Source organism: Pelecanus crispus, chromosome 5 (genome assembly GCF_030463565.1).
Source record: "Pelecanus crispus isolate bPelCri1 chromosome 5, bPelCri1.pri, whole genome shotgun sequence".
NCBI classification, from domain to species: domain Eukaryota; kingdom Metazoa; phylum Chordata; class Aves; order Pelecaniformes; family Pelecanidae; genus Pelecanus; species Pelecanus crispus.
Genome location: NC_134647.1, coordinates 51,948,754 through 51,975,201, shown reverse-complemented (window position 1 = coordinate 51,975,201; position 26,448 = coordinate 51,948,754). Strand labels below are relative to the sequence as shown.

General features: G+C 45.5%; 1 protein-coding gene across 1 annotated transcript in view; it reads right to left on the bottom strand.

The window, feature by feature from the left end:
* Window positions 1-1,215: 1,215 nt before the first annotated feature.
* TNN (tenascin N) overlaps window positions 1,216-26,448 on the bottom strand; it is a 39,410-nt gene continuing 14,177 nt past the window's right edge. The window contains exons 2-17 of the mRNA XM_075710262.1: window positions 25,808-26,264; window positions 24,430-24,807; window positions 20,693-20,956; window positions 19,612-19,797; window positions 18,989-19,078; window positions 16,721-16,984; window positions 13,477-13,740; window positions 12,199-12,462; window positions 10,506-10,769; window positions 7,766-7,896; window positions 7,106-7,238; window positions 5,994-6,145; window positions 4,719-4,815; window positions 3,869-4,036; window positions 3,010-3,173; window positions 1,216-2,415 (exon numbers count right to left, since the gene is read on the bottom strand). Of these exons, the coding sequence (XP_075566377.1) occupies window positions 2,269-2,415; window positions 3,010-3,173; window positions 3,869-4,036; window positions 4,719-4,815; window positions 5,994-6,145; window positions 7,106-7,238; window positions 7,766-7,896; window positions 10,506-10,769; window positions 12,199-12,462; window positions 13,477-13,740; window positions 16,721-16,984; window positions 18,989-19,078; window positions 19,612-19,797; window positions 20,693-20,956; window positions 24,430-24,807; window positions 25,808-26,219 (3,378 nt within the window). The 5' untranslated portion in view covers window positions 26,220-26,264 and the 3' untranslated portion in view covers window positions 1,216-2,268. The remainder of the gene's footprint in view (window positions 2,416-3,009; window positions 3,174-3,868; window positions 4,037-4,718; window positions 4,816-5,993; window positions 6,146-7,105; window positions 7,239-7,765; window positions 7,897-10,505; window positions 10,770-12,198; window positions 12,463-13,476; window positions 13,741-16,720; window positions 16,985-18,988; window positions 19,079-19,611; window positions 19,798-20,692; window positions 20,957-24,429; window positions 24,808-25,807; window positions 26,265-26,448) is intronic.

The following is a 26,448-nucleotide window of genomic DNA, read 5'->3' as shown; positions in this document are numbered from 1 at the left end:
ATACTGACTTCCCACAATGGTTTTCCAGCCGCTGCCACTTTGACTGCCCTTCCTGGTGAAAGAGGGGCCCATAATTAGGAGAGACAAGTAAACTCTCCTCATAAACTGCAAATAAAGTGTCTCATTTGCCTTTATCTCTGAAATACAAAGCTCATACCGCTTAAGAGAACATTCCCTGCTCTCAGGTAAGATTCAGCTTTAGAAGGGGATTGTGCTTTGCCTCTGAGGTTTGCACAGGAAAGAGCTGCTGGGCACAATCACACCTGCTGCTTTTTAGAGCATACACTTACTTTTAGAGCAGCTGTGTGTGAGGCTAGTCCTCCGATCCCCCTCAGTCACCTTCCTCATGTCTACACTGTGCTTTTTAACTAAACAACATAGTGAAACCTGTCCTCACCTACAGACAAGCAGGCAATAGGGAGAAATCACTTCACCACAGTAAAGAACCCTCATTGTTTTCCTGGGTACTTCTCATACTCTTAGCACAGAGCCTGCAAAACACTTCAAGTGCAATTTTCTTTTCCTCTCCTCCCTCTGTTAGTTTCCTCCTTCCCCCATGCCAGGGCTTGGATATCCTAACGCAGCTCAGATGAGTCTCTGCCTGCCCACCAATGCAAGAGGCACAGCCCTGAAAGTACTGTGAAGAATTTAGTACTCACCTTTGAGAGATGGCTCTCTAGTTAGCTCTCCTCAGCCAGGTCCTAGCAGCCACAGATCAGTTAATTGCTTTGCAGTATTCAGTCATGAAGAGATCACATAGTCCCCCATCCCTGTTGTGGAGCAGACTCCAAAGACCTAATTTTCATCCCCCAGGTCTTTCCACATTGCTCTGGCAATGCTAAGGGCCTGGGTATTGCTCCATCTCCATAAAGAAGGCTTAGTTTAAATAAGGAAAAAAAAAAATTTCTGCCACCCAAAGCAAAGAAGACAGAAATATTTTAAGACCTCCTTTATTTGCAATTTTATTGCTTCCCCAAAGCCTGGGAAGGATTCTTTAAAATGTATTACTCAGCACTGGGATAGAAAAGGCCATTAAGACATAGGACAATCATGTTCCAATCTGTTCAGACAAGGAAGCCTTTGAGCAAGCATCATTTGGTAAGCTCATACTTCTTCCCTGGCTGTAGCTGGTGGTCCAGAATTTTAATATCTGCTCAGGAAAAGAAAATAAAACTCACCATTATGGCCAAGAGGAGAAAAAGCAGCCAAATGGGAAACCATGCACTGGGGCCCACCTGAATCTGCAGACAGCCTGAAAGAAAAGCCTGACAGAAAGCATGCAGGATTGGTTTAACTCAGAGATGTTCATTTTAGAGGCAGATGACAAGCATTATCATTTCAGCATCACTAGCTACCACACTGCTAATGAAAAAGCAGAAGGTGGCAGATGGGACAGTCACATAGAGAATTTTGTTCACGGTCTGTAAGTGGCCTCTCAGGCAAGTGGTATGCAGAGACAGGCTTGGGATGGTAAGCAGAGCTTGGAGGATTATAGCCCTTACACTCACCCTGTTCTAGGCCTCACCCAGGAGTGTGAACACCAACTCACTGCATGTCTCCTCAGGCTTTTCTTTGGGCTGGGAGACAAGAAGTGACAAGCAAAATATAGAGCAAATCACCTGGAGAGATGCGATACTGGAGGCTGAGGAAGCCAGACTACAGACCTCACCTGCATTAACTAGCCTTGCCAGCAGCCTGACAACATTTCCTAAAACCCAGCTCTTTGACTGAAGGAAGAGTAGGGAATGTGCCCCAAATTATGAGGAGAAAGGAAACAGAGGACAACAGACCAAGACAGGGAGAGGGGACGGTCTCAGGAAAGCGCTCTCTGATGTAAATTAAGGAGCTATTACTTTTTAGTGGGATCAAATTTAATTTTTCGAAGTCTGAAGTGGATGGCACCAGAAAAGGACAGAATTCAGAACAGTTAGCAGCCTGGGTTTTGAGAAACAACGTCATGTGTTAAAACTTATTTTATGTAAAGTTCATAGAAGTTGCATACATTGGATTGAGCAGGTCCTTGTCATGTTTAGCCAACCAGGGGAGCTACAAGTTGGATGCTCCCCACAAGCCCCCTCCCAGTCTCTGACAGATCACCCATCAGGAGTTCCAAAGGCTGGAAGCAGGCTGGGCTGCAGATCCAGAGGTCTCTGGGTGTACATCAGTCAGCAATTGTCTCCAATGTAATGGAGAAAGCTGTCTGAATCTAACTTTGTTAAGACATACTGAATCATTATCTTTTGAGTACTGTCCTGCACAGACTTTCATTTAAGTCCTGATCTTTTTCCTCTTCTCCAATAGAGACCTCTTCTTCCTCCCCAGGATTGGCTCATTGCTGGAAGACTGAGGACGGATCTTCATCTCAGTAAAAGGGATGGAGAATTCATGGCCTTTCCATGGCTCCCAGTTCACCCCCTGGCAAAAGGCCAAGGATTGATTTTATTAAAGCACCCAGACCAGGTGTTAGGAGTCTACCACTGCCCCCTCTAATACCATTTAACCCCCCCAATAAACAGAGATGCTATTGTTCACCAGATTTTGACTGTAATTATAATAAGTCTTCCAGACACTCCTAATACAAATCAAATCTCTATCCAATTTGGAGCACAACAGGACTGAGCCATCTTCAAGCCCAAAATAAGCCTGTACAATGAGATGCACACCAAGGCATGCACTGAAAGCCAAGGTATAGGCTACATGAGACAGTGAGCCAGCATCCTAGTGTGGCTCCTGGTGAGTGTTCTTTTAGGTGTTCACCTCAGAAATCAAGACAGCTCCACCTCAAGTATCTCTGCCCACAAGAATCAGGGGGCCATGAGCTCAAGTCCTCTAGATCCAGGGAGGACAGAGTAAGAGCTATAAGCTTCCTTATGGATCATTTTCCTTTCAAATGAAATGAGTTAGGATAACTTGGGCAATCTCTCCTGCTCCAAGGAGAGACATTCCCCCCATGTGTTTTCTTAAGGCTAGGGAGAAGAGCTAACCACCACACAGAGCTCTTCCACTCACCTCGCTGTGCTTGTTCTCCCCATATTTCCCATTGAGATTGGCCAAGTGGCAGTTCTTGTACCACCACGCTCCATGGTGTGTCAGAGCACAGTTGCTGAGAGCCACATCGTTGTCTCTGTCCCACGTTGTGAACTTCCAGCCATTGTGGTAGGTCATTGCATCCCCTAAGGGAAGGGATGAAAGCCATGAACAGGAGCGAGAGACTACAGTTGCTCAGCCTGAGGGCTTATAAACCCTTCAGGCAGAACACAGCAGGCCCGTCAGGGGAAAAGCAACAGCACAGGATGGGTCTGGACAATAATTTCTAAAGGGCTGCTATTAGAGGGCATGTCCAAGGGCTGGATCCCCCCAGCTGAAGATCTAAACCTTATGGCAAGAGGAGATTAAAAGGATAAGTAGAAGACTATGGACACAATGGCAATGGTAAGGGTTTACACCAGTGGCAGAAGCCAGCACTGGCATGGCTAGTGCTGTTGAGAAAACTCCCACCCTGAACAAAAGCCAAGTGGCTTTTGCACTTCTCAGCTGGGGAGCCCCAGCAGATGCTCCCCCATCAGCACAGGTTACCTCATGGAAATGCTTCCCAGTCTGCCTTTTCAGCTGGTGTTTCACTGGGTTATATAGCCCTCTCTTCCCTGTGAAAAAGCAACTCTTTCTCCCATCCACAGCAAGAAATGGGTCTGTGGGCACACTCTCCTCAGTCTTCCTAGGAAGTACAGACTTCTCTCCTCAAAGAGAACCACATGTGATCTAACCTGACCTAATGAACTCCTACGCTACTGGCAAAAGAAATACACAGGTTCCAGCATTTGCTTCCCTGTGCAAAGCAGAGACAGCACAAGTACGAGGCACTCCTCACCAGCATTGCCTCTGTAATTCCCCACCGACAGCCTGTATCTGTCCCTGCTCGAGGCAACTTGGAAGAAGTCATAGACAGCATAGACAGATTCACTGGCTGTCCGCAAATCCACCCGGAGCTCGTAGCAGATGGGGCTGCTGCTTGTGAGATTGTGCAGCTTGTCAAGACCTAGAAGAAAAAAGAATTACTCTTAAAAGGAAATAGCCTGTTCACCTTTGCAGTCCTAGACCCTCACCCTGTGGCCATTTTGGTTAAATCAGCTATTTCCTGCCTCCCTCCTTCCCTGCTTGATGCGGTCATGACATTTTGCCAAGTTTATTCTGTCTTATCTCATTTTCTGTGAAGAGACAACAGTATCAGAAAAAGCAAACAGCCAAAACCAGCACGAGACAGGCTGTAGTGCAACATTATTTCTCCCAGAACATCTAAAGACCCTTGCTCCAAAGACTTTAACCTACTTAGTGCTGGATTCTCTGATCCACACAGAGTTCTCTAACAGAACAAGACAGACAAAAAATGACCTAATACACCAAGTTTTGTGTAGTGTTCTGGACTTCGCATTTTCACTAATGCAATTTCTTTATCTTTCCTCTCATAGGAACACACAAGCCTGAAATAAATCTTTCCAGAGTTTGGCTTGCTCTGGGATTACTCCAAAGCCCAAACATGCCAGTGGAAAGACTTAGTGGGCCTTTAGAGATTCCTCAGTACTTCATTGGCACTCCCAGGGAAGACACAAAAGCTGACAGTTCCAGACTGCAGGCTTGGGGGGGGTTGGATATTTCAGCATTTAGGTGCTTCTAACAAAGCTAATCTCCAGCTCTTCACTGGTCATTCCCTTGTACTGTACCAAGCCAGAATTCTCCAGTGGGATCTCCAAAGCCTTCCACATAGTTTTTCCAGCGTTTGTAGAAGTCCAGCTTGCCAGTGCTCCGCCTCTGAAACACCTACAAAGCAAAGATTGCTGTGTGAGAGTCTGAGGAGAGACGAGGATGGGGGTGAGAAATGCTCATCCTGATTCAATCACAGACAAAAAGGCGAAGCAGGAACAGACAACTCCAGCTGATGGTACGCTGTACCTGAGCAGGGTACACATAGGAATCCATTCCCATTTTCTGACTGCACAGAAGCACCTGGGGTGAATACTTAGTCATGCAAATTTTAGTTTACTTTTCACAAATGCCTGTGGACAGCACAAAGCTGAGCATGATCTAAACACTTAGGCAAAACAGGTTTAGTGACAAGATCCACAGAGACATGCGGGTTTCTAAACTTCACCAAAATCAGAGGGACTTGGGCAGTAACACGCAGCAATTTATTTCAGCGAATAAAATCACTTATCACTGAAAATGAAAGGTGAAGAAGGGCATAAAGATATTTTTATTTGGTCATTTAGCAAGGCAGCTATCGAAGAACCTCCGATTCACTCTTTCATGTTCATACACATTCCTCACCTCAAAGCATCTGTGCTTCTGCCTCCAGATTCCCTTAAACCACTCAACAACTACTGTGTGGTCAGGGTCCAGATGCATGCTCACAGCACTAGGATTTAAAATACTAACAGGCATCCCTGCTTACTGCAGGGGGGTTGGGCTCGATGATCTCTCAAAGTCCCTTCCAACCTAAAGCATTCTATGATTCTATGATCAGCTGACCTGCGTTAACTGTCCATATATGTAACCTTATACTGTGGTCAAGATGAGATAATATAGCTTAGTTAACTCATTATGAAAGGCAGTTAAGCTAAGCTGTACTACCTCATCTTACAACAGGGCTGAGTGCACCCTCATATACAACTCCCATGACCCAGCTGGCAAGAGGTAACACATTAAGCTGTCATAACTCAATAATTGCCTTCAATCAGCAATAATATAAGCCTGCGTGGCATTCACGACCAAACAATGAAAAAGCCTTTGAGGCATTCAGCCTCCCACAGTGTTCCTACTGACAGTCTGAGGGGGTACATCAACATCCACCACCCTTCCTAAAACATGCCACTTCATCAAGGCAGGAGCTGAAACACAGTAGTGCAATAGAGCAAAGGGAGCCTCAGCTAACACCAGTACCAAGTCCACTTGATTACGTTTATAAAAAAAAAAACAAAGAGGAGCAGAGAATCACTCACTATCCACCCGCCTCCATCAGTGGTCATGTCACAGTACACTTGCATTGGCCTGCTGCCATCCCCGTTCAGGTAAATGGTGTACATGCTGCTGGAGGCATTTCCATTCTGCTGCATCTGGCTGCAGTCCGCAGGATATGGGTAGAGAAAGCTAACTGTGAGAACAGAGATGGCAAAACTTCACATCAGCAAAGCAGGCCATAGAGCTGGAGGAGGCATTTCACACCCTTAGCAATCTCCTAAGGACTATAGCACTGGCAGAGAAGTAAAGAAACCAGCAACCCCCACTGTGCACTCATGCAGTGAGCTGCATCAGTAAGTTGCTGCTGGCAGCCTTCCCCACTGCCTGGGAGCTGGCACATGGATGGGGTCCCCACAGCCTGCATCTTAACATCTTAAGGAAAACAATTTAAGGAGTAGGTTTCTCTAGCTTTCCAAGTTTTAGAGAGGAGGTTCTTGGTGGGCAGTGCTGGCCTTCAGGGAAGAGTGCTCCAACCCTGACGTACATCTGAGTTTATAGCAAACTATATGCAGTCCTGGGTTGCAGTGAAAGCAGGAAGAGGAGTCCTTGTTTGTGAAGGTGGGAGTGCCAGTAAACAGGGACTTTAATTTCTCTGCATTTCACAAGCTGTCCACAATTGGCAATCCCTGTGGGCACTGGCACAGTACGAGAGGCTCCCACAGCAAGCTGGCGTGAGCTTTTGTTTGATTTGCTGCCATTCTGGTGTACATTTCCTGACCTCCAAAAACAACATGGACAGCTATCCAGTGCTACAACAGTACTTAAACAGCTGTGCCCTACCATCACTAGGATGGTGCAGAAAGATGTCTAGCATATCATCATCTCTCCTGCCCACTGGCAGCTCACCAGGAGGCTTTGTCCTGCACTTGGCTAGCGAGGTTTGCCAGCAGCACTGACCAGTGTGGGCAATCTCCACTCACACTATCCCATTGTGTTTCCAAGCCTCCACATGGTGTGGCTTACTTATAATTGCTTATGATCACATAGTTTCCCAGTGCATCTGTAGAACATGAACTCTATCTCTGACCTCTTTCATAAAGTACAACAGCTGCAGAGCACAGGAAAAAATGTAACACCCAAGGCCAAATCCTACCTGTTGAGAAGGTACTGTCTGTCCTTCTGCTCTGGCAATCTCCCTTATAGGCCATCACAAAGACGGTATACCTCACTCCTTGTTCCAGTCCTTCCAGTACAAACTGTTGCTCGCTAGGACCCAACTGTACTTCCTGCCAAATAAAACAGATCAAAGGTTAACCCAACTCCAAATAGCATTTAGCTTTTCTGGACCACAGTGCCTTATACTCTATATGCATTTACAGGCTTTTCTTGTAGAGTTCAGGCATGCACATTCACTGTATATCCTTGAGACAGGGAGTTTATCTCCTCAGAAGGAAGATTTGGGGCAAGGTCTCAAGAAACACTGTTAGGACACTGAGGATACTCTATCCCTGGTGAATGCTGCCCTTCCAGGTAATACCAAGTTAGAAAAGAGAAGTGAAGAAGCAAACATGTTCTCTGCACCTGGAGATCTGTTGGGAAGAGGCGTTCCACTGTCAAAGTCCCTCCACAGCTTCTACTCTTGACAGCAGCACATCTCCTTCCTTAAGCTCTCCCTCCCTGGGCTGTGGCTAGCATTTACTCCTCCTCAAAATTGTTTTTCTGTGGTCCATATACCCACAAGACCCAACTGGCAGAGCCTGTAATCATAGGGGTGATTTCAGTGGGGTCTGCAGGGCTGAGGAATTCACTGTACCTTGCTCGTGCCATCTTGACCCTGGTAGGTCAGAGCATAGCCATCAATCTGTGCTGCAGGAGGAGTCCAGGTAACTACACCAGTAGAATGAGTCACATCTGATACACGGAGGTTCTTGGGAGGATCAATCTCTATTGAAAAAGAAAATTCAAGTCCCATTGCATAAATGAAATACAGCAACTGCAGTGCAGGGCTTGGGCTGAGCTTTCAATGCCTGATCCTGGTAACTGGGAACTACTGAAGTCACCCAGTGACCTTCAGAGCTAGCAAGAAGCAGTGGAAGCCTAGACCAAACATAGCAGGGTATGCTACAGATCTGGTTTGGGATGTTTTGTGAGCCCTGCAATTGGCTCAACTGTACAGGGCCCAGGAGCTCCTGACATGTCTGCCTGAAAAGTGTCCTTCAGGCTCATCTCTGAGGAGCATTCCCAGATACGTCAGGTTTGGGCTTTATGCCCCAATCCTGGAGCATAGCCCTAGTGTGGCCTGCTGAGAGCCCCTACCCCTTGTTTCCCTACTACAGATGAATGACTTCACAGGCTTTATTGTTGTCATGCCTCAGCTTTCTTTAGTAAATGCAGGAGTACAAAGAAGCCCACAGCTTTACAGTTTAGGCTGTGCTGTATATGGGACACCAGCTCCTTCATTGACATCAAAGGCTTAGCCAGACTTTTCCTGTGCAGTCAGACTGCCCAAGTTCAGCATGAGGAGAACAGAATTGTTTTTAAGCAATGCCAGTTCACAGCAGCTGTCAAAAAGCATCTGTCTTATGAGATATCCACGACAGGGCTGCAGTGCTTCCCTCAGGATAAAAGCAATTTCTAAAGCTCAGTTGGAAGTAACAACAATGGAAGAAGCCTCTCCCTAATTTTCATCCTGTGCTTCCTATATTGTGTTGTTTTGGGAACATCTTAAGGAAAACAATTTAAGGAGTAGGTTTCTCTAGCTTTCCAAGTTTTAGAGAGGAGGTTCTTGGTGGGCAGTGCTGGCCTTCAGGGAAGAGTGCTCCAATCCTGACGTACATCTGAGTTTATAGCAAACTATAACTGAATAATTCATCTCAGTTCCCTGCTCTTCCACAGACCTCCCTGGGGGACTACAGGCATGTCATTTAACTTGTCCATTGATTCAGTTCTTTTCCATATAAATCAGGCAACACCACTTCCTAGACCTTGAAGAGTGCTGTAAGGATAATCCTAATAACGATTATAATGCATCAGTGAAATATTACAGTTGCGAAAAGGCCACGGAAGACAAGGCCAAGCTGTGTCCGTCTTAGATAAACAAGGAGAGTGGAGCGGCGTGGCTTCTCCCAGGAAACACTGCACTCCTTGTGCATAGGGCTACCGCTTAAAACAGATACAAAGGCAGAGAAGAAGAAATCAAAACACTGAATATAAGGAGAACAACAGGGACAGTAACACCAGCATTCACAAAGCATGTTGTTTAAAACACTGGCTATTCATTATAACTGAAGACCACCTTTCACTAGGCTCCGAGTTAAGTATTAGTTCATTATCTAATGAACTCATGCTTCATTTGGGAGACCACTAAACAACTGCTTTACATAAAACGACACAGAAATCTTCTCAGAGCAGCTCATTGCACGTATTATCTCCCGTTGGACAGAAGAGGGAGCTAAAAGGTACCAAATCCATCACAAGAAGCAAGGGATGGGAAGGGCAGCCTTAGAGACTGAGTCCTACAGTTTCACAGCACTGCTCTGAAGGCCAGTCAGCAGTTTCCTTGGGTGCAGGAGACCACCGCAGAACAGCTCCCTGCCACAGCCGGTTTGAACGCTAGGGAATAATTAGCGATCACCTCGAGTAGGAACATGTATTTTTTTTCCCCTCAGATGTTGTATTATTTTAGCAGAGGTGTCATTACTTCTGGAAATATAACACACACAAAAAAAGTAGTACATGGTTTCTTGTGCAGGTATTTAAAAAATATCCCTACTAATGCTAAATGCATTCCCTCTCCCAGCAGTTTCATGTCATGTGAAATTTCCAGGTGTCTCCATTTTCATTCTTGTTCAAAAATCCCAACATTTAAATTTGCAATGGAATTGAAACTCTCCTTGCATTTCCAGTTCCAGACAGGTTCAGTCTTTTGGCCTCAAGAGATCTTCATTTGCCCCCATCAGCTGCCCTCGACCTCTGTAAGCACTGGGGAACTGCTTGGCATCTTGCCCTAAATCCAAGCTTCAGCTGTTCTATCTCACACCAGCTTGATTCATAAACTAAGAAAAGTACATTAGCAAGGCCGATGGATATGGAGTGACCCTGAAATGTTCCCAGTACACCATAATCCTTATGGTTGACTGAACAGGACAGATTTAAGCCTGCCTGACAGTCTCTTAGGACCAGTCTAAGGTCACAAGTCAAAGGGCAGGCCATTATTTCTAACTGTCCCCCATTCTAAAATGGTTTAACTTCGGTTGTTAAACCTCCATTATCGTTAGGCTTGATAGCAGCACATGAAGCACCACGTGCTTTTGATTAAGGACTAGTGAAATAAGCTGGGTACCATCTGCTGTCATTACTCCTGTATTATGACATCTGGCTCTTCTATAATAGCAGTCTCTATTATGACATATATTCACACACGTGAATTTCCAGAATGGGTCAACCACTGTAGATCTCCATTACCCACTAATGAGAAGAGAGATGATGAAACGTAAAATAACAAGGGAGTAGGATCCTTCACCCTGTTTCCCTTCCCTCCTGCCCACAGTTACCTGTCAGCGTGTCAATGCTCACTCTCTTGCTCTGCTTGCTTCCCAGCTCTGCCCAGAGATGGATGGTGTATTTCATGCCTGCTTTCAGTCCTGTCAGGGTGGTAATGCTCCTGTCCTTCCCCACTTCTATTTCCTTGGTGTCCCCATTAGCAGAAGTGTAGCTCACCATATACCTGTCTATGGGAGCTTGGACACTATCCCAGGAGATGGTGGCTGAGTCCTCTGTCACTTGGTCAGTTACCAGATTCTTTGGGCTGTCCATTTCTGAGAAATAAAGCGCAGAGTAGAAAGTGTGGGTAACTAAAAGACACACGTGTTCCCCTTAAAACACTTGCTTTCTAAAGGCCCATGACCCTACCCTCAGGAAGCGAAGGATGACATGTACTAATTCACCTGTAGCTTCACTGGCTAATCACCATGCTTGCTATTGACAATGCAGAACTGGAGTAAGACAAGGTAAGGCACTGAGGCATGGCCATCTTCAGACAGAGGCCACAGGAGTAAAATATCAAGCAGAGATACAGGGAAGAATGATTGTACAGAACAAGGTCCAACTGAAATTTAAGGTTCATAAGAATTTAGGTCTGACACAGCCTCAAGCAAGATCCATTAGACCAGTTATTTGGGAGCATGTACAGCCCTGGAGTCCTGGCTGACACAGGGTACACTGAGGCAAAGAAAAAGATGTGAGAGACTGAGGCAGCACCAACACCCTGTTCCCCTTTATCAGTCTCCCTCACAAATATCTGTTTTTGAGCTGTGAGGTGCCAGCAAGGTGTAACACTTCTGTACCATATGACTGAGGGAAGAAGGCCTTGGCAAAAGAGGTGGCCAAAGGAGAACATAGTAGTAGCTAATTCACCACGTGAAGCTACATCCCGCTTTCCACAGCTCAACCCAAGATTTCCACAGGTCACCCATGACAGTGTTTGTGCCTGCCCTCTTGCTTAGCTTGCTTCCTTTCCCTGCACACACACAGATGAAGTACACCATATCTGGCTTCAAACTAATCAGGATAGCAAGACCTGTGTCCTACCCCATCTCTCCCTCATTCCTAAGAAATGCTAGCAGTGTCTGTTGCCAATCAGTGTTCAGCCTAGCTAAGCAGTCAACTTTTGTAAGCAAAAGCCTTGATTATACAAAGGGAATTACTGATAGTTAAGAGACTACCTAGACTCAAACCATTTGCTACCCTTTCATGTTTTGGGAGAAGACGATTAAAATAGAGGTGTTTCCTTGCAAGTCTTGATTCATTGATAAATACTATTCTTAACCGGTGACACTAGTTGAACCATCCTAAGTTTAGGCAGGATTCAACAACAATAGTGTATACTGTGGGGCAGAGCTCAACCACACCTGCAAAGCTTAGCATACCTGAAGACCAAAAAGAGCAGGCAAAGCTGGTAAGTGAGGACCACAGTGCTTCAGCAAAGTGCTGTGAAGCTCACACTGGGCTGACAGTTTCTGAACTAACAGAGCAGTCATTAGTTCCTAAAAGTTCTCTAGAATTGGCATCATCTCTATCTGAAGCTTGAAGGTGCTTGTAGCATGGATGCCCCCGCATCATGGGTGACCACAAGACAAACTGGTATCTAGTATATGCTCTGCAACAGGCCAGAAGAAAACAGGACAGAAATTGAGATCACCTCCACAACACAGGGTCATGCAGAAGCACAAAGATTCTCTGGAATACCTGTCACTGCCTCAGTGCTGATCCTCTTGCTCTGCTGGGTTCCTTTCTCTGCCCAGAGGAAGATGACATATTCAATGCCAGGTTTCAGTCCCGTCAGAGTTGTGGTAGTCTCATTCTTTCCCACTTCCACCTCCTCTGTGTCACCATGAACAGAGGTGTAGTTCACCATGTACCTATCTATGAAAGCCTGGACCCTGTCCCAGGAGATGGTGGCAGTGTCCTCTGTCACTTGGTCAGTCACCAGGTGAGCCACGCTGTCAATTTCTGCAGAGACAGTTAAAAGTGAAGAACACAGGCTGTCACAGTCAGGCTGTACTGTGACACTCCTTCCCCTCAAGGGCCTTGCCAGTTTCTCCCTTTTGAAGTCCTATTTCCAGTCACACATTGATTGGACCCACAAAGCTGGGAGGTATCAAGGTGTGAGGTAATTTGACTGGGGTCTGTCTTTAATCCTTACAGAAGCTTTCCGAGGGAACAGCACAGCCAGTCCTGACCTGGACTGAAGAGAGCCCTTGCAAAGCAAGATAATGTTACTTTCTTACTTTCTCATGGTCACAAGCCTCCGAAGCTCACATAGATGTCATCTGTCCAGAAAGTGAGAGAACAACCAAAGCTCTTTTGTTAAGAGACCAGGATGACCCAGGTACACATTTATTCATCTTCCCTCAGCAAGTCCCTGACCTAGAGCATGGGTCTTGTAAACATTTGCAACAGCTTGCAATCAGTTCAGACATTCAGCTTTACAATGTTGTCATAAACCAGTAAAACACTCACACTGGGCAGATCACTATACCTTCTTAACCAGGACTGGCCACACAAGGGAAAGTAAGTCCTGGTAAGAACAACTGAGGAACAAGGATTAATCATCCTATTGTAAGAAAAGGCATCCTGCATGCTGTTAGCCTCTCTGCACTTCAATTTCTTCATTTGCAAAAAAGAACTGAGCATTTACCTATTCCATGATGAAGGATAAACAAATTAACCAATTAAAATAAAACATGACTATACAAATACATAAGAGACACTGCTGTAAAGGCTTCATTTTCCCTAATCCCTATTAGTAATCACAACACAACCCATTTGTAGTACATACAGGTAATTAGAATCTCTCTGTGATGAGTTGAATAGGTTTCACAGCGAGATGCACTAACCTGAAGACTCAATCTGTTAAGCCTGAATCTCCCTCTGCTGTGAAACTGCCTTGGGATAGACTTACTTAGTGCTAAGGCAAAGCTGGGCTGTAACTTATACTCTTAACTCAACCTATTGCCCTCTTACCTGTCACAGCCTCAGTGCTGGCCCTCTTGCTCTGTTGTTCTCCCTTTTCTGCCCAGATGTAAATGACATACTCCGTGCCTGGCTTCAGTCCTGCCAAGGTAGTGACATTCTTGTCTTTCTCCACCTCTCTCTCCTCTGTGTCCCCATTAGCCGAGGTGTAGCTCACTCTGTATCTGTCTATGGAAGCCTGGACTTTGTTCCAGGAAACAGTAATTGCATCCTCTGTCACTTGGTCAGTCAACAGCTCAGTTGGGCTGTCAATTTCTGTAAGCAAAAGTCATAATTATAGAAGTTTTAGTATAGTGCTGTGGTAATCACAATGGTCTAAAGACACAGACAACACAAGTTTTACAGGCAGAGGTAGTTTGTTTTATTAGACTATCAAATATATTTGGAAAAACAGATGAGCTTTGGGAAATGATTCTATGCCCAAAGACATAAAAAGGGCTTGTGTATCCAAAAGCTTGCTTGTTTTTTTTCTCCAGCTCAAACTGGTTAATCTAACAGAAGTTTTATCTTTAGCTATAAACCGTGTTTTGATCATGCAGTGTAAATAACTGACACTTAGGCGAGGCCCATTGGATATCGCCATTTGTGGAGCCAAATCATTTTGTACTCTTGGATAGTGCAAGGTCAATGAAACAAGGGTGCTAACTGCTTGCAAGTCCTACCATCCTTGACACACTGGTAAACACACTTGTACGTCAATGCCAAGGTGGCCAAGCCTTGGCAGGGCCAGTCAGCCCTCTGCCCCTGCGCTGGGTGAGCTGGGCTGCTGACTTCTGCAGGAACAGTTAGGAGTGAAGATCATGGGTTGTCCCAGTGAAGCTACTTACTCCTTCCCCTCAAGGGCCCTGCCATTTTCTTCCACTTTTCATCCTTTATTTCTTATCAAGGACAGGCCTGAACTACAAAGCTGGGAGGTGCCTAGTTCTGAGGTATTTCAGCTGGGGTCTAGGTCTCCTCACAGCTGCAACAGCAGGGCTGTTTGTTGGGGAGCGACAAAAGCACAGCCAACCCTGCACAGGCAGAGAGAAAAGCCCGTGCAGAATATGGTGCTACTGTCTCTTGCTTTCTGAAGACCACAACCTCTTGTCTGGGTTGCTCTAGGAATTAACCTGAAAAACAAACTGCCTGCTCAGAATCTGTGTCTGAAATGCAGCTCTTCTGGAACAAGATTATTTAATACTAAGGCAAAACTTCCTACCTGTCACAGCTTTGACATCTGCTGGGCTCCTCTGTCTGCCCAGAGGCTGACAGCATACTTTTTGCTTGGTTTCAATCCTGTCAGAGCAGTGACACTCTTGTCCTTCCCCACCTCCATGTCTTTTGTGTCCCCATCAATTGTGTTGTATCTCACCAAATACCTATCTATCAGAGGCCAGACCCTATTTCCAGGAGATTGTGACTGTGTCTTCTGTCAGCCATGTGGCTGCTACGTGGACACTACACTGGGAATTTCTTAAGAGAAGGTTTGAAGGTGAAGAACCAGGCAACAATACTAGTGAGAACTATGTTCACATTCCCCACTAGAAAAAAAGCCACTTTCAATCTCCTCCCATTATCACAATCCTCCCTTGCCCTTTTCACAGACAGAAACATGATGCTAGACTTCACAAGCCACTATCACAAAGCAGCCTGCAGGAGTGTGGCCCTTTGAGGACAGCCCAACAGCCCGTGACCTATACAGAGAGCATTTTTTATTTTCTTTGTGGGGTTGTTTTTTTTCTTACGTCTCAGCAGCCTGAGCAATGAAGGACTTGCAGATGCCTCCCAAATTACTGGAACAGCTTTTCTGATTCTGGCTTATTCTGCTGCAGGCTCTAAGCTCCAGGGTGCAAATGCACAACCATCTGACAGCCACACTGCAATTTACCACACACCAGCTTAGCTGCACTATGATTGACCACACATTAGCTATCGTAAAAGTTGTGATTTTCCACCTGTGTGTACTAATCTCACCTCTTTTGTCGGACGAAAATACATTACTTTGCACTTTAATCAAAGATGCTGAGGCTCATTTGTGTCACCCTAGAGCGGCACATACCGGGAACATGTATTTGAATATGAATAATCACAGCTCAGCTAGTTAGCAGTATAAGATGCTCACCTGTGGCAAGAAAAATCAAGTGAATGATTTTCTTGTGTGATAGGAAAATCAAGTGATATGAAAATCAAGTTTGTTCTTTAGTTATAATTGCATTGCAGCTGGGTATGGGCTGTGCCTGTATGCATATGCAGTGCATTTAACTCCTTAACTTCCTGGGTGGTCCAGGAGCTCCCCAGCCAGTGACCTGTATCTGTGAGAACACGGGCTGGCTTGAGACAATAGACCAACTTGAAAGTAGGTGACTGACTGAACTTCATCATTAAGCATTTGACTGATCCTTACTGATCCCCTCTGGGTGGGAACTTCAGACAGTCTTACAAATTCCCTGAAGCAGCTCCTGTTGTGTCTAGTCCAATTTATATGCTTAAATGTGTTGGTTAACATCCTCAGTGGAGCATCCCAAACACTCCCCTAGGTAATTTCTGCTGCAGAAGTACAGATTGCACATAGATAAGACATTTGTAAATCGTCAGCAGAAACTGCTCCTGTACACACAGCCACATTGGACCGTGGCTGGCTGGATTATAAGAACTAAGCAAAACAGTGGTTTGAGGAGTTTCCCAATCTAGCTGCAGACCCTGCTGCAAGCACCTTTCCAGTGGTTTCCAGCACCTTTTCCTGGCCAGCAAGGGACAGTGACCAAATGTCCTGTTCAGAGATTTGATTCTCCAAGTGATTCTTACCTTATGCCATGATACAAATAAATTTATTTGTCTTTTTTAACAAACATCCTGTCATGACTATCCATGCAAAATGTGTACGAGCCCCCATCCTGTTCGGAAAGGCCACAACAGTCACCGAAAGAAAAGCTTGGAGGTGGTTTATGGCATTTTAAAGGCAAGGCATGAATTACATGTTCCAGCTATGAGGCTTCAGTTTTGGCTGTGTTTGACTGTTCTCTGTACTGATAGTAACTGGTGCCTTGCCACAGGTCCTGTCCATAACAGGACTTAAAACAAAGAGTTTTCAAGCTGAGCTGGAGACCTGTTCAGGCACACTAGTAAGAATGACATGAATTTTTTGCCTCACTAGAAACATGTGCAAAGCAGGAGAAGCTTTACTAAAACAAGTAAAGTTGATGAAGGAGTTTAAAATTCCAACTCGAGTCCCTCCACTGCTGCTGCTACAACTTACCTGTCACAGTGCTGGTGCTTGCCTTCTTGCTCCACTGGGGTCCCTTCTCTGCCCAAATGTGGATGACATATTCCATGCCTGGCTTCAGATCCCGTAAGGTGATGATGTCATTTTCACTCCCCACCTCTATTTCCTTGGTGTCCCCATCAGCTGAGGTGTATTTCACCATGTACCTGTCTATGGGAGCCTCAACTTTATGCCATGAGACACTGGCTGTATCCTCTGTCACTCGGTCAGTTGCCACATTGGTTGGGCTATCAACTCCTGAGGGAACATTTCAAAGTGCAGGATTAGGAAACTCCAGCTGAATTAAACCACTACAATACCTGTCACAGCATGTGCATGTTTCCTTCATTTTGCCTTTCTGTTTTAGCTGGCCAAAGCAGCGAGTCACCTAGGTTCACCCTGCAACCCCTTGAAAAAGAAACACATCCATGACAAACCAGCATGGTCAGAATGGGGAGAAAGCAGGACTGTTCTACCATTTAGATTAAACTTCCCATTTTTTTCTGCAGAAAAAGCTTGCAGGCTACCTGCCTCACCCTCCATGGGTACCGACTTAAGCACTAGCTTCTCACTTGCCCTCCTCACAGCACCAAGTATAGGCCCCATCCTTTCTCTGCCTCCAGTGTTTTGCCATTTGTTGCTCCTCCCTTTCTGCCTACCCTGCAGACCCGTCTCTCAGACTCCCCCAAGGCTTCTGCTATTTTAGGTGGCGAATCAGAGTTTAGTGGTAGCTCTTGCAATAGCTGATATTTGTCTTAGTCACAGCAACTAAGTTCCAGGGGTTACACAAGAATATGAGTAGGATTACTCATTGTGAATTTTTTTTTCCCTTTTGAGAAGTTTTGCAGCCTCCATGTCTGTGAAGAACAGCTTGAAAACACAAGCCAATGATCTTCCAAATAATCAGAATCTACACAGGGAAGAAAAGCAGCCTTACAATGGCAGTGTGGAGGTTGTAGGTTTTGTTGTTTTAAATCAATTTTCTTTTAATGGAATAATTTACAAGAAAACCTCAGGAATGTCAGGCTTGATTTGGGATTTTTCAGTCTTTGGATGCAGCACACCTACCGCTTTGTAAGAGAGCTGAATTTCAGAGTTTCCAGAATCTTATGGGTAGAATGAGAGTTCAAAATTCTTCAAGGTCTCTTTTGCAATATAACAGCTAAAAAATATTCTGCCACATTTCTGAAGACCTTGAAGCGTCAATGAACCAACAGAGCTTCTAGATCTGCTTTAACATTCAGGTCTGGAATGGCTAGGCTGCCAGGTACAGGAAAAATAACACTCTGGTAACAGTAGCACCTGCCAGGCCTTCTGAGCTGTACTGAGCACACAGTCAGAGCAGAAGTCAGCTTCAAGATGCTTCTGTGCTCTCCCCATGCTGGAGATGACTACATCTGACTGGGGCTCTGTTACAATATAAAGCAGTCCAAACCTTCAACCTCTAAGGGCCAGCAAGTAGCTGAAGGAGCTACACAGCACATGTAGGAGGCGAAGACTCAAGCCACCGCAGAAATGCCAGGGTTGTGTCACTGTGCAGCCCACTGGACGTGCACAACTTCTCCTCCATGGGGGCAGGTGTGTCGGACAACACAGCGGGCTGGGACTATAGTCCCCACTGGAAATGCAGGCCTGGCAATGGTGTGCTAATCTGCTACTCAGTCCAGCTGCTCTGTTCAGTCTGGTGAACAGAAAAATAATGCTGCAGCCAGGCAATACAGGAAGGAAGAAGAACTTGCCCTCTTCCTTATTGCTTGTGGGCTCAGAGACCAGACAAATCAGCAGCAGCTAACAGCTGCAAGGCAGTCAGCAGCAGCTGCCCAGAGGATCCACGAGGAAGGCCTATATCCAGACCACAAATCATGTGTGCTAGGTTTAAGCGAGGTCATCCTGTCAATGATCTAGTTAGGGAAGTCATGAACCAGAAAATTTTGAGTTACTGCTGGACCTAGCTCTGAGCTTGTTTGAGGGTTGTTATTACACACAGAGGCCAGCTTACTACGCTTATCCTGTGTCTGGCTGGAGCTGTTAGTCCAGTTAAGGGTGAAGTTACTGTAGATTTAAAAGGCAAAAGACTGAGATAGGGCTAGGTTTAGTGTTCAATATATGGTGTAGACAAGCTTAAACAAGATATAAGCAGACCTGGCTGCAGGTCATGCATGAAGAAGCAGCCAACTATGCACTTTTCATGCTGTGATCTTGACAGATCTGTCCCCAAACGCTATAGTAATGTCACTATCATAAAAGAAACCTTCCACGTACCAGTCCTACCACTCACTGAGGATGGTTTCCCCTCTGCATTGTCTTTCACAGGTATGACGGTGACCTCATACTCTGTGCCAGGCTTCAGGCCTACAAAGAGCAAAAGGGAGCATTATAAACAATTAGGGAATACAGTAATTTGTCTTAAAGAAAGCTATTTTGTTTAATTTACCCAGTTCTTGGTTTGTAGCAGAGAAGAACTTAAAGTTTAGATTTCTATCTGAACTTCCTTTGGCTTGAGAATGCCTTGGTGGCACTTTTGGTCCAGGCTTGCCATTAGGGCATACACTGACATACACAATAAGCGGGGATTTCCATAACATAAGCGTTATCAGCTCTGAAATAGATTATACTTTATTCCTAACAAGGATGGAATTAAAGCTGAATGAATATGCCTTGAAACTTGCTATCCACAGGACATAGAAGCCTTCTCCCTGTGGAGACACCCATCATTATGGGATAGGGGAACCACAACAGATCTCACCCTAGCCTACGGCAGGCACAAGGTGAAGGAAAACTGACCATCCACACATCAGAGAAGAATTGTCTCAGGACTATGGTCTGACCATCAATGACCCCTGCCACTTCTCCCTTCCCAGTCTGGAATACCCACAAGTACTCACCAGTCATGATGTGTCTGCTCTTAGGGTCATTGCTCTTGGGTACCATGACCTGCTTCTCATCCATCTCCACCAGGGATCTGAACTTCAGCTTGTAATAATCCACATCTGTTGGTGGGTTCTCCCACTCCACTTCCAGGGAGTGCTCCATCTCCTCTGTCACCCAGATGGAATTGAGTGCAGACAGGACTGGGAAGGACAGCAGAAGGCCGTGAGGAAGCAGGATCAGCACCAACAGGTGAATATAAGATGGGAAGTTGCTAAACAGCCCCCCTCCCTCCACAGTCCCCTGCTCTGAGACCTGAGATGTTTTCCTGAGCCAAACTGAAGAATTAACCAAGTACAGCACAATCATTATTTCAACAGGCTTAGTTTTATCCATGGTAACACTCCAACTCAAGAGTTTTCTGGCTCTCAGCTCCCACCCATTGTGCTCCGAGTCAGAAAAATGTCAAAACAACCAAACTTTTCACTGCTTTTGCCAAGTGCAGGCAGACAGCATACTATCAGCTGCTAACAAAATGCCATTTCAGTTCTAGAGAGAATACGTCAAATATGCAGTCTTTCCATACCCAGCCTCCTAACCTCAGTAGCATAAGGCTCATTCAGTCCTGGGAAGAGACTATGAGGAAAACTCGCTGCTGCAGGCATGTTTGGCAAATTAGTACCTAGGAATGACATCCTGCCTACTTTAAAGTCCCTTCGGCATCCAGTCGAACAGTGCCTTATTCTTAATAACGTGCTGACTTATCTTGTATGCTTCCATCCCTGTTTCTTGAAGTAGGCAATGTTATAGATTCCCTGGAATTCAGGGGTGTCAAAACAAGTAGGATTTGGACAAGATAAAGGGAGAGAGAGGAAATTTGCAGTACGTTCAGCCCCAAAGATAGGTATATGGAAACAGATTCTCCAGAAGAGAATGATGGCAAAAAAATGCAGCTGAGACTGGGAGGAAAAAGTGCTCTCCAGCACTCAGACAGGATGTTACAATCCTGCAAAGCCAAAAAATTTGCTCTACTTGTTTGAATGTAACTTTAAAGATCTACAGCTTCTGACTCTGAAGAAGATGACTGCCTGTTCCTACCTGTACTTGCTTCTAGATACTTGGGCTCACTGGCAATCCCCTTCTTCACATGACGAAGTGTGACATTATACGCGGTGCCGGGGCGGAGACCCGCAACCTCATAGCTGAGCTGCTCTTTGGGCACATGGACTTGTTTCACCAATGTCTCATACCCTACTGGATAATAGCTAATGAGGTAATTATCCACATCAATCATTTGATCCCAGCTGACACCCAGAGAGTTCTCTGTGGATTTCAGCAGCTGCAGGTTCTGAGAAGCAAGCACTAGAAGAGAAACAAAGAAAAACATTGCAATGAGGATGATTGCCTTAGCATTTGGTCCAGGGCTCACACAGCCAAGCAAGAAACTTTTTCAAACCTATTCTGAATACAGAGAGAATGCAGAACTGGAACTCCCAGTCTGTGGTCATCTTGGATTTGTCCGTTTCTTTCTGCCCAACAGCATATCATTAAATACAAATGAATATTGCAGTCAGTAACAAATACAATCATTTCCTGGACTGTTCTTTTGAGCTTCTAAATCCACACTGGCATGAGGAAAACTCTCTCATAAAGCTGTCCCTTCCAATGCCTTTAGGAAGAGAAAGAAAAGCCTTCTTTTCGTATCACTGTCAGAGTTATTTCAAAATGTCAGCTAGTCCCCAGAACTGAGGAACACAGCTTCTCCATGGCAGAGGAAGAAAACTGAGCTTTTATACTGATGGAAACTTACACTTGGTGCCTGGAGGAGACCTGGGCAAACCTGCGGCACATAATAAATTTAATGACACCAAAAATGCCTTAACCGTTTTGCCACAAGACAGACAGCTCATCAGTGTCTTGAATCGGCCCTTGAAAGCAGTCATGTAAGACATCTATCAGAAAGTTTACCTGATTTTAGTTACAAGTAAGCACATCATAAATTGATCAAACCATCTCCCCAGCTGTACTTCATTAGCAAGGCACTAACGGATAGCAAAACCCAGATAGCAAGTGCCTGTAAAAAGGCATCTGTCAGCAACATTAGGTCAGATAACATCATGAGATTCTTCTCACTTGAAAGGCAGTATTCATTCCCTTGTGTAATTCACAGCTCTCACCAAATTCCACCCTCAATATGTGCATGTTGTTGCTTTTGATGAAAACTTTGTACAAATGTGAGAACATTCATCCTGCCTCTCCTTGTGATACAGGAGCTGGATTTGAATAACCCAGCTTGGCAGTAAAATAATAAAGAACCGAAATACATATGATGTGGTTTAACCCTTGTCTAAGCATAGTTCGGAAGAGGATTGTATCTGCCTCTCTGAAGACGAGAGATGTGGCAGAAAAAAACAGTATCATCTGTTTAGGACAATGCCTAGGACAGTTTGTGTTTCCCAGCAGTGAGTTTTAGATGAGGGGTTCTTGCAAAGGCGGTGACTCTCTAGCCCAGGGGCCTCTGTCTTTGCAACGTGGTTTTTTGCTCTGCCCTGCAATGCACCAGAGCCATCTTCTCCAGCCAACGTGACGAACCCAAGCACTTCAGGACTTGACAAAAATGCTCCTGGTCAGGGCTGGGGGAAGTGGCCCTGTGAAGGTGTGAAGGGGAAGGAGGCACTGCCTGGACTTGGTAACCCTTGAAAACCTCCTCTTGCTCTCTGACAGCAGAGGTCCTCCTAGCCTGAAGCGAAAGGGTTCATCACAGGCACAGCACTAATTGCTGAGGTGAATTATGAGGATGGGTGGTTGTGGGCCCTGCCAGAGTCCATCTTGTTGTTCTGCTTGCTCTCATCAATCTCTCCCCATCAAGCAGCTTCTCCTCCGGAAGCAGACTGAGGCCCTAATGGCCAAAGCAAGCAGGAAACAAGATACACATTTATAGATCCAGCACTGGGCTGAGAGCTCACATGGGGGCTTGCGGGGAACCCTGGCTCACCTGGGAACAGCAGAGCCCCTCTTTATTTTCCTTTCCAATTTCCTGATTATGGCATCAACACACAGACTTCCTGGTTAAACTAACATTGGGCTGAGATACCAAACAACAGTTATTGTGGATACCCTTGTTTTAAACTGCTGGTTTTTTCCTCTTCAGACATCCCACAGTGCTATTTTGGAGTGTCAGTAAGCAAAGTCCAGAAAGAGCACAAGCAAATACCTGCTGTTCCATGTGTCCTTGTCTTCTATTTCTCTGTCACGGGGAATTGCAAGACATTAATTACACTGTTGCATGCTCAATAGTAACTTCTAGATATTCAGACATTCCAGTTACCATGGCAATATGCATCAAAATGTGTCATTTCATGATCCGAGACACACAAACATAATAAAAATAAAAAAAAAAAACCAAAACAAAAAACCGTGCTTAGTGTCAGTCTCCCAGGATGCAGAAATCTACTCCAAATTGGAACGGAAAAGGCAATTTGAAAGCTATGGTAGAGGAGCACTTGGCTACAGATACTGAGATGGGAACCATTTGCGTTTGGACTTAAAACAGTTTTTAAGTAGGAGTGGAGGTGTAGTGCTCAGAAACATCAGCAAAATGTGTTGTGCAATATGTATTAACTCTGCAGTGCTTGCTCACTCGTATATTCAGAAAGCAGAGGCCGCTTTCATGGCCTGTCAAACAGCTGCAGGTGTTGTGTAAGGAAGAGTATCCATGGCTGGACCCAGCTGGCCCTTTGGGAAAGGCTGGCTCGGCAACAGTTCTCTGGGAGAATTGTTTCTGCTCTGGGAGAAACTCTTCTGCTTGCCACCTCTGTAAAGGTGCTGCCTACTGAGCAGCAAATCCTGGTCTAGTGACAGGAGAGAAGAGTGCTGGAGCCACAGAGAAACATCTCTGAATAGCGTGGAAGGGGTAGGAGGAGTGAAGTTTTGACACAGAGCTCTCACTTGGATGAAGAATTTGAGCTAATAATCTTTTAAATAAAAGGTGAGTCTCTAAGGAGATAGGTCAGGCCTGAGAGGTGAAGGATGATCTGGAGCAGAAAAGACCTGCCAGTAAGGTCACTGCAAACTCTTACCGAGCGATACCTGGTGCTCAGCATGTGGCTGTTACCAGCTTTTCCTTCCTGAGGAGCTGTGAAAGATTAGACTAAGCAGTGATGTGCTGAGAAGGAAAGGCGGCTTCCAGGGTAAAAGGCTGCGTGCTGAAGCTTGGAGTATTAATTTGCAGTTATAGGGAGATTATACGTTTTTTGGAATAGGCACCAAGCCATCCAGCTTTAAGCAGAAACTGCTGAACACACACCTCAAGTTCAGCTCAGTCAGGTCTTCTCAGACAAATCCTACTGCCTTGTAACAAAGCAGGATAAGGGAGAATTTCCCCAAGACCTCATTTCAAAGGGAGGTTATTTAAAGGATTTATGCATCATTGTCTCACAGGTTTTATCAAACCAGCTACCTTATCAGCAAGCAGTGTACACTGCAGCAAATATGATTTTACCTTCTGTTGTCTCATTCGTATGTCAAGAAAGAGACCCCGGTTCCCTTTCTAATTACAGGCTCCATTGCTCTCTCCTTCAGCTGCTACACACAGGCTTGTGCTAGCACTACCTTAAACTGCGTTTCCACCTTTCCCCAATTCAGAAATGTTTTCCAGGCAATTCTTGAAGACAAGGACCAGTCATCAATCCCTAGCCCAGCAGGAACTCTGAGAGGAACATGGTGACCTCAGGCTTGGCTTACCTACAATATCAGCCAAATGCTTCTTGGGCAGGTCAGGAGGGAAGCTCAGAATGAAAGAAAGGAGGGAGAACTAACTCACAAGCATGTCTTACCCTGGGAGCAGTCAAAGCCAAAGAAGCCATCGTGGCAGTAGCACTCTCCTGTGTCACAGAACCCATTGCCACTGCAGTCCCCAGGACATCGTTTCTCGCTGCAGTCCTCTCCGATGAACTCCTCGTAGCACTGGCAGACCCCTTTGGCTGTGTCACAGATGCCATTGCCACTGCAGTTCTCAGGACAGAGCTGCTGGCTGCAGTCCTCACCAAAGTAAGGCTCATCACAGATACAATTCCCACCATCGCAGCGCCCATGGCCACTGCAGTGGCCGGGGCAGGTGAGGTGGGAGCAGTCACTGCCCTCCCAGCCCTCAGCACACTTACAGCTGCAAGTCTCATACAGGAAAGTCCCATGGCCACTGCAATGCAAGACACCTGGCCAAAGCAGCACCAGGATGTACAACAGCAAGTGTGACACAGAGATGAGAGAAAAGAGAAAAAAAAAAAATTAGGAACATAGCAGCGGACAGGTAGTGCAAAGGTGTGTTCAAGGTCATTAAATGGAAAGCATAAATACCAGTGGAAAATATGGGCTGAAAAAGACCTGAAGACATCACTTTGTCCATCTGCACCACGTCCAAGGAGGGACAAGCTCCACCCTTGCTTTTCCCAACACACTTGTCTGTAGTCATCAGGAATGCAGATTCCGCAACCACCCCAGATGGTCAGTTAGAAAGCTTTCCACAGCCTCTAACCTGAATCTTCCTGGCTGTAATTTAAGCTTACCATTTCTCACCACAGTTATCATAAAGATGCAGAGCACATTATTCCCATCTGCTATACACCTTTATTTTTCATGTAAGCAAAGACTTAGCCCTTCTCCTTGTCTCCATTCCCCAAACAACATCAGTTTGTCAAATCTTTTCTTAGAGGCCATGCTGTATAAACCTTTGATCACAGGCAGAGCCAGTGGCCACCACAAAACATCATCATAAAAACCTCTTCTCTTCTCTTAGTCAGTTATCAAGGAGGAAATAAACAACTACAAAATTCTGGAGGCAAAAATGAGAAAGGAGAAGTCAGCAACAAGAAGCGCTTTCCTCCTCTTCCACCCTCCTCTCCCCCAGAAATTCCTCCATTGAATCCTCCCACCTACGTGAAACTCAGGAACTGTTCCCTTCCACTTCTGAGAGATGCTTGGGGAGATGTCCCCTGTGCTCGTTCCAGAAATGGTATGTTCCAGAAATGGCATTTTGGGACCTTCGGATTTCTTTTCACATCACAGAAACCAGAACAATGTCCCATCTGTAGGACTTGAGCGTTTCACTCACAGAGAACGCCCAATAACCTTCACAAATGGATTCCAGTCCCCAAACCTCTGCAGTAAATACACTGTATCTGGGATGTAAGAACAGATACTGCAATTGTTACTTACCTTGGCTTCCCCCACAGCACTTCTGAGGGCTGCAGACTTCTCTCAGCTGTGCCATTTCTTTCTCCAGCTTCTCCATCCTCTCAAGAAGGCCCTTAATGTGAGTCAAAGTTTCACAGTCCCCTTTGGGTGCATGCACATGAATGTTGTGCCTAAAGATGATATTCTGCTCTTCATTTTCCTCGGCCTCCCCAGGATCTAGCTGCACCTCACTGTTGTCTTCATGCTGTAATGGATCTGCCTCCACCTTAATCTGGGAGGACGTGGGCAGGTCAATCTTGTAGGAGTGGCTGAAGGACATTCTTTGACCACTGCTGGTGCAGTTGTGAGATGCAGGTTGTTGAATGGCAGATGTCTGAAGAGCACAGCATAGCAATACTCCCACTGGAAAGGCAAGCCAGCTCTGGAAATCCATCTCGTTAAGTTTTCAGAAGAAGCACTGACCCCTCAAACAGCACAGCTGCTTTCAGGAAGAAGAAAAACGTAAGAAGTGTGATCATAAAGCTGGTTTTCAGGATTTTCTAAAAGACAAATTCTCTGGTTTGCCCTGATTTAATACTAGGTTGGTCAGTACCTGGAAAAGAGTCACACTGGATGAGTTAGATACAAAAGAGTTTTTAGACCCTCCCAACTAGAAGCTTTAA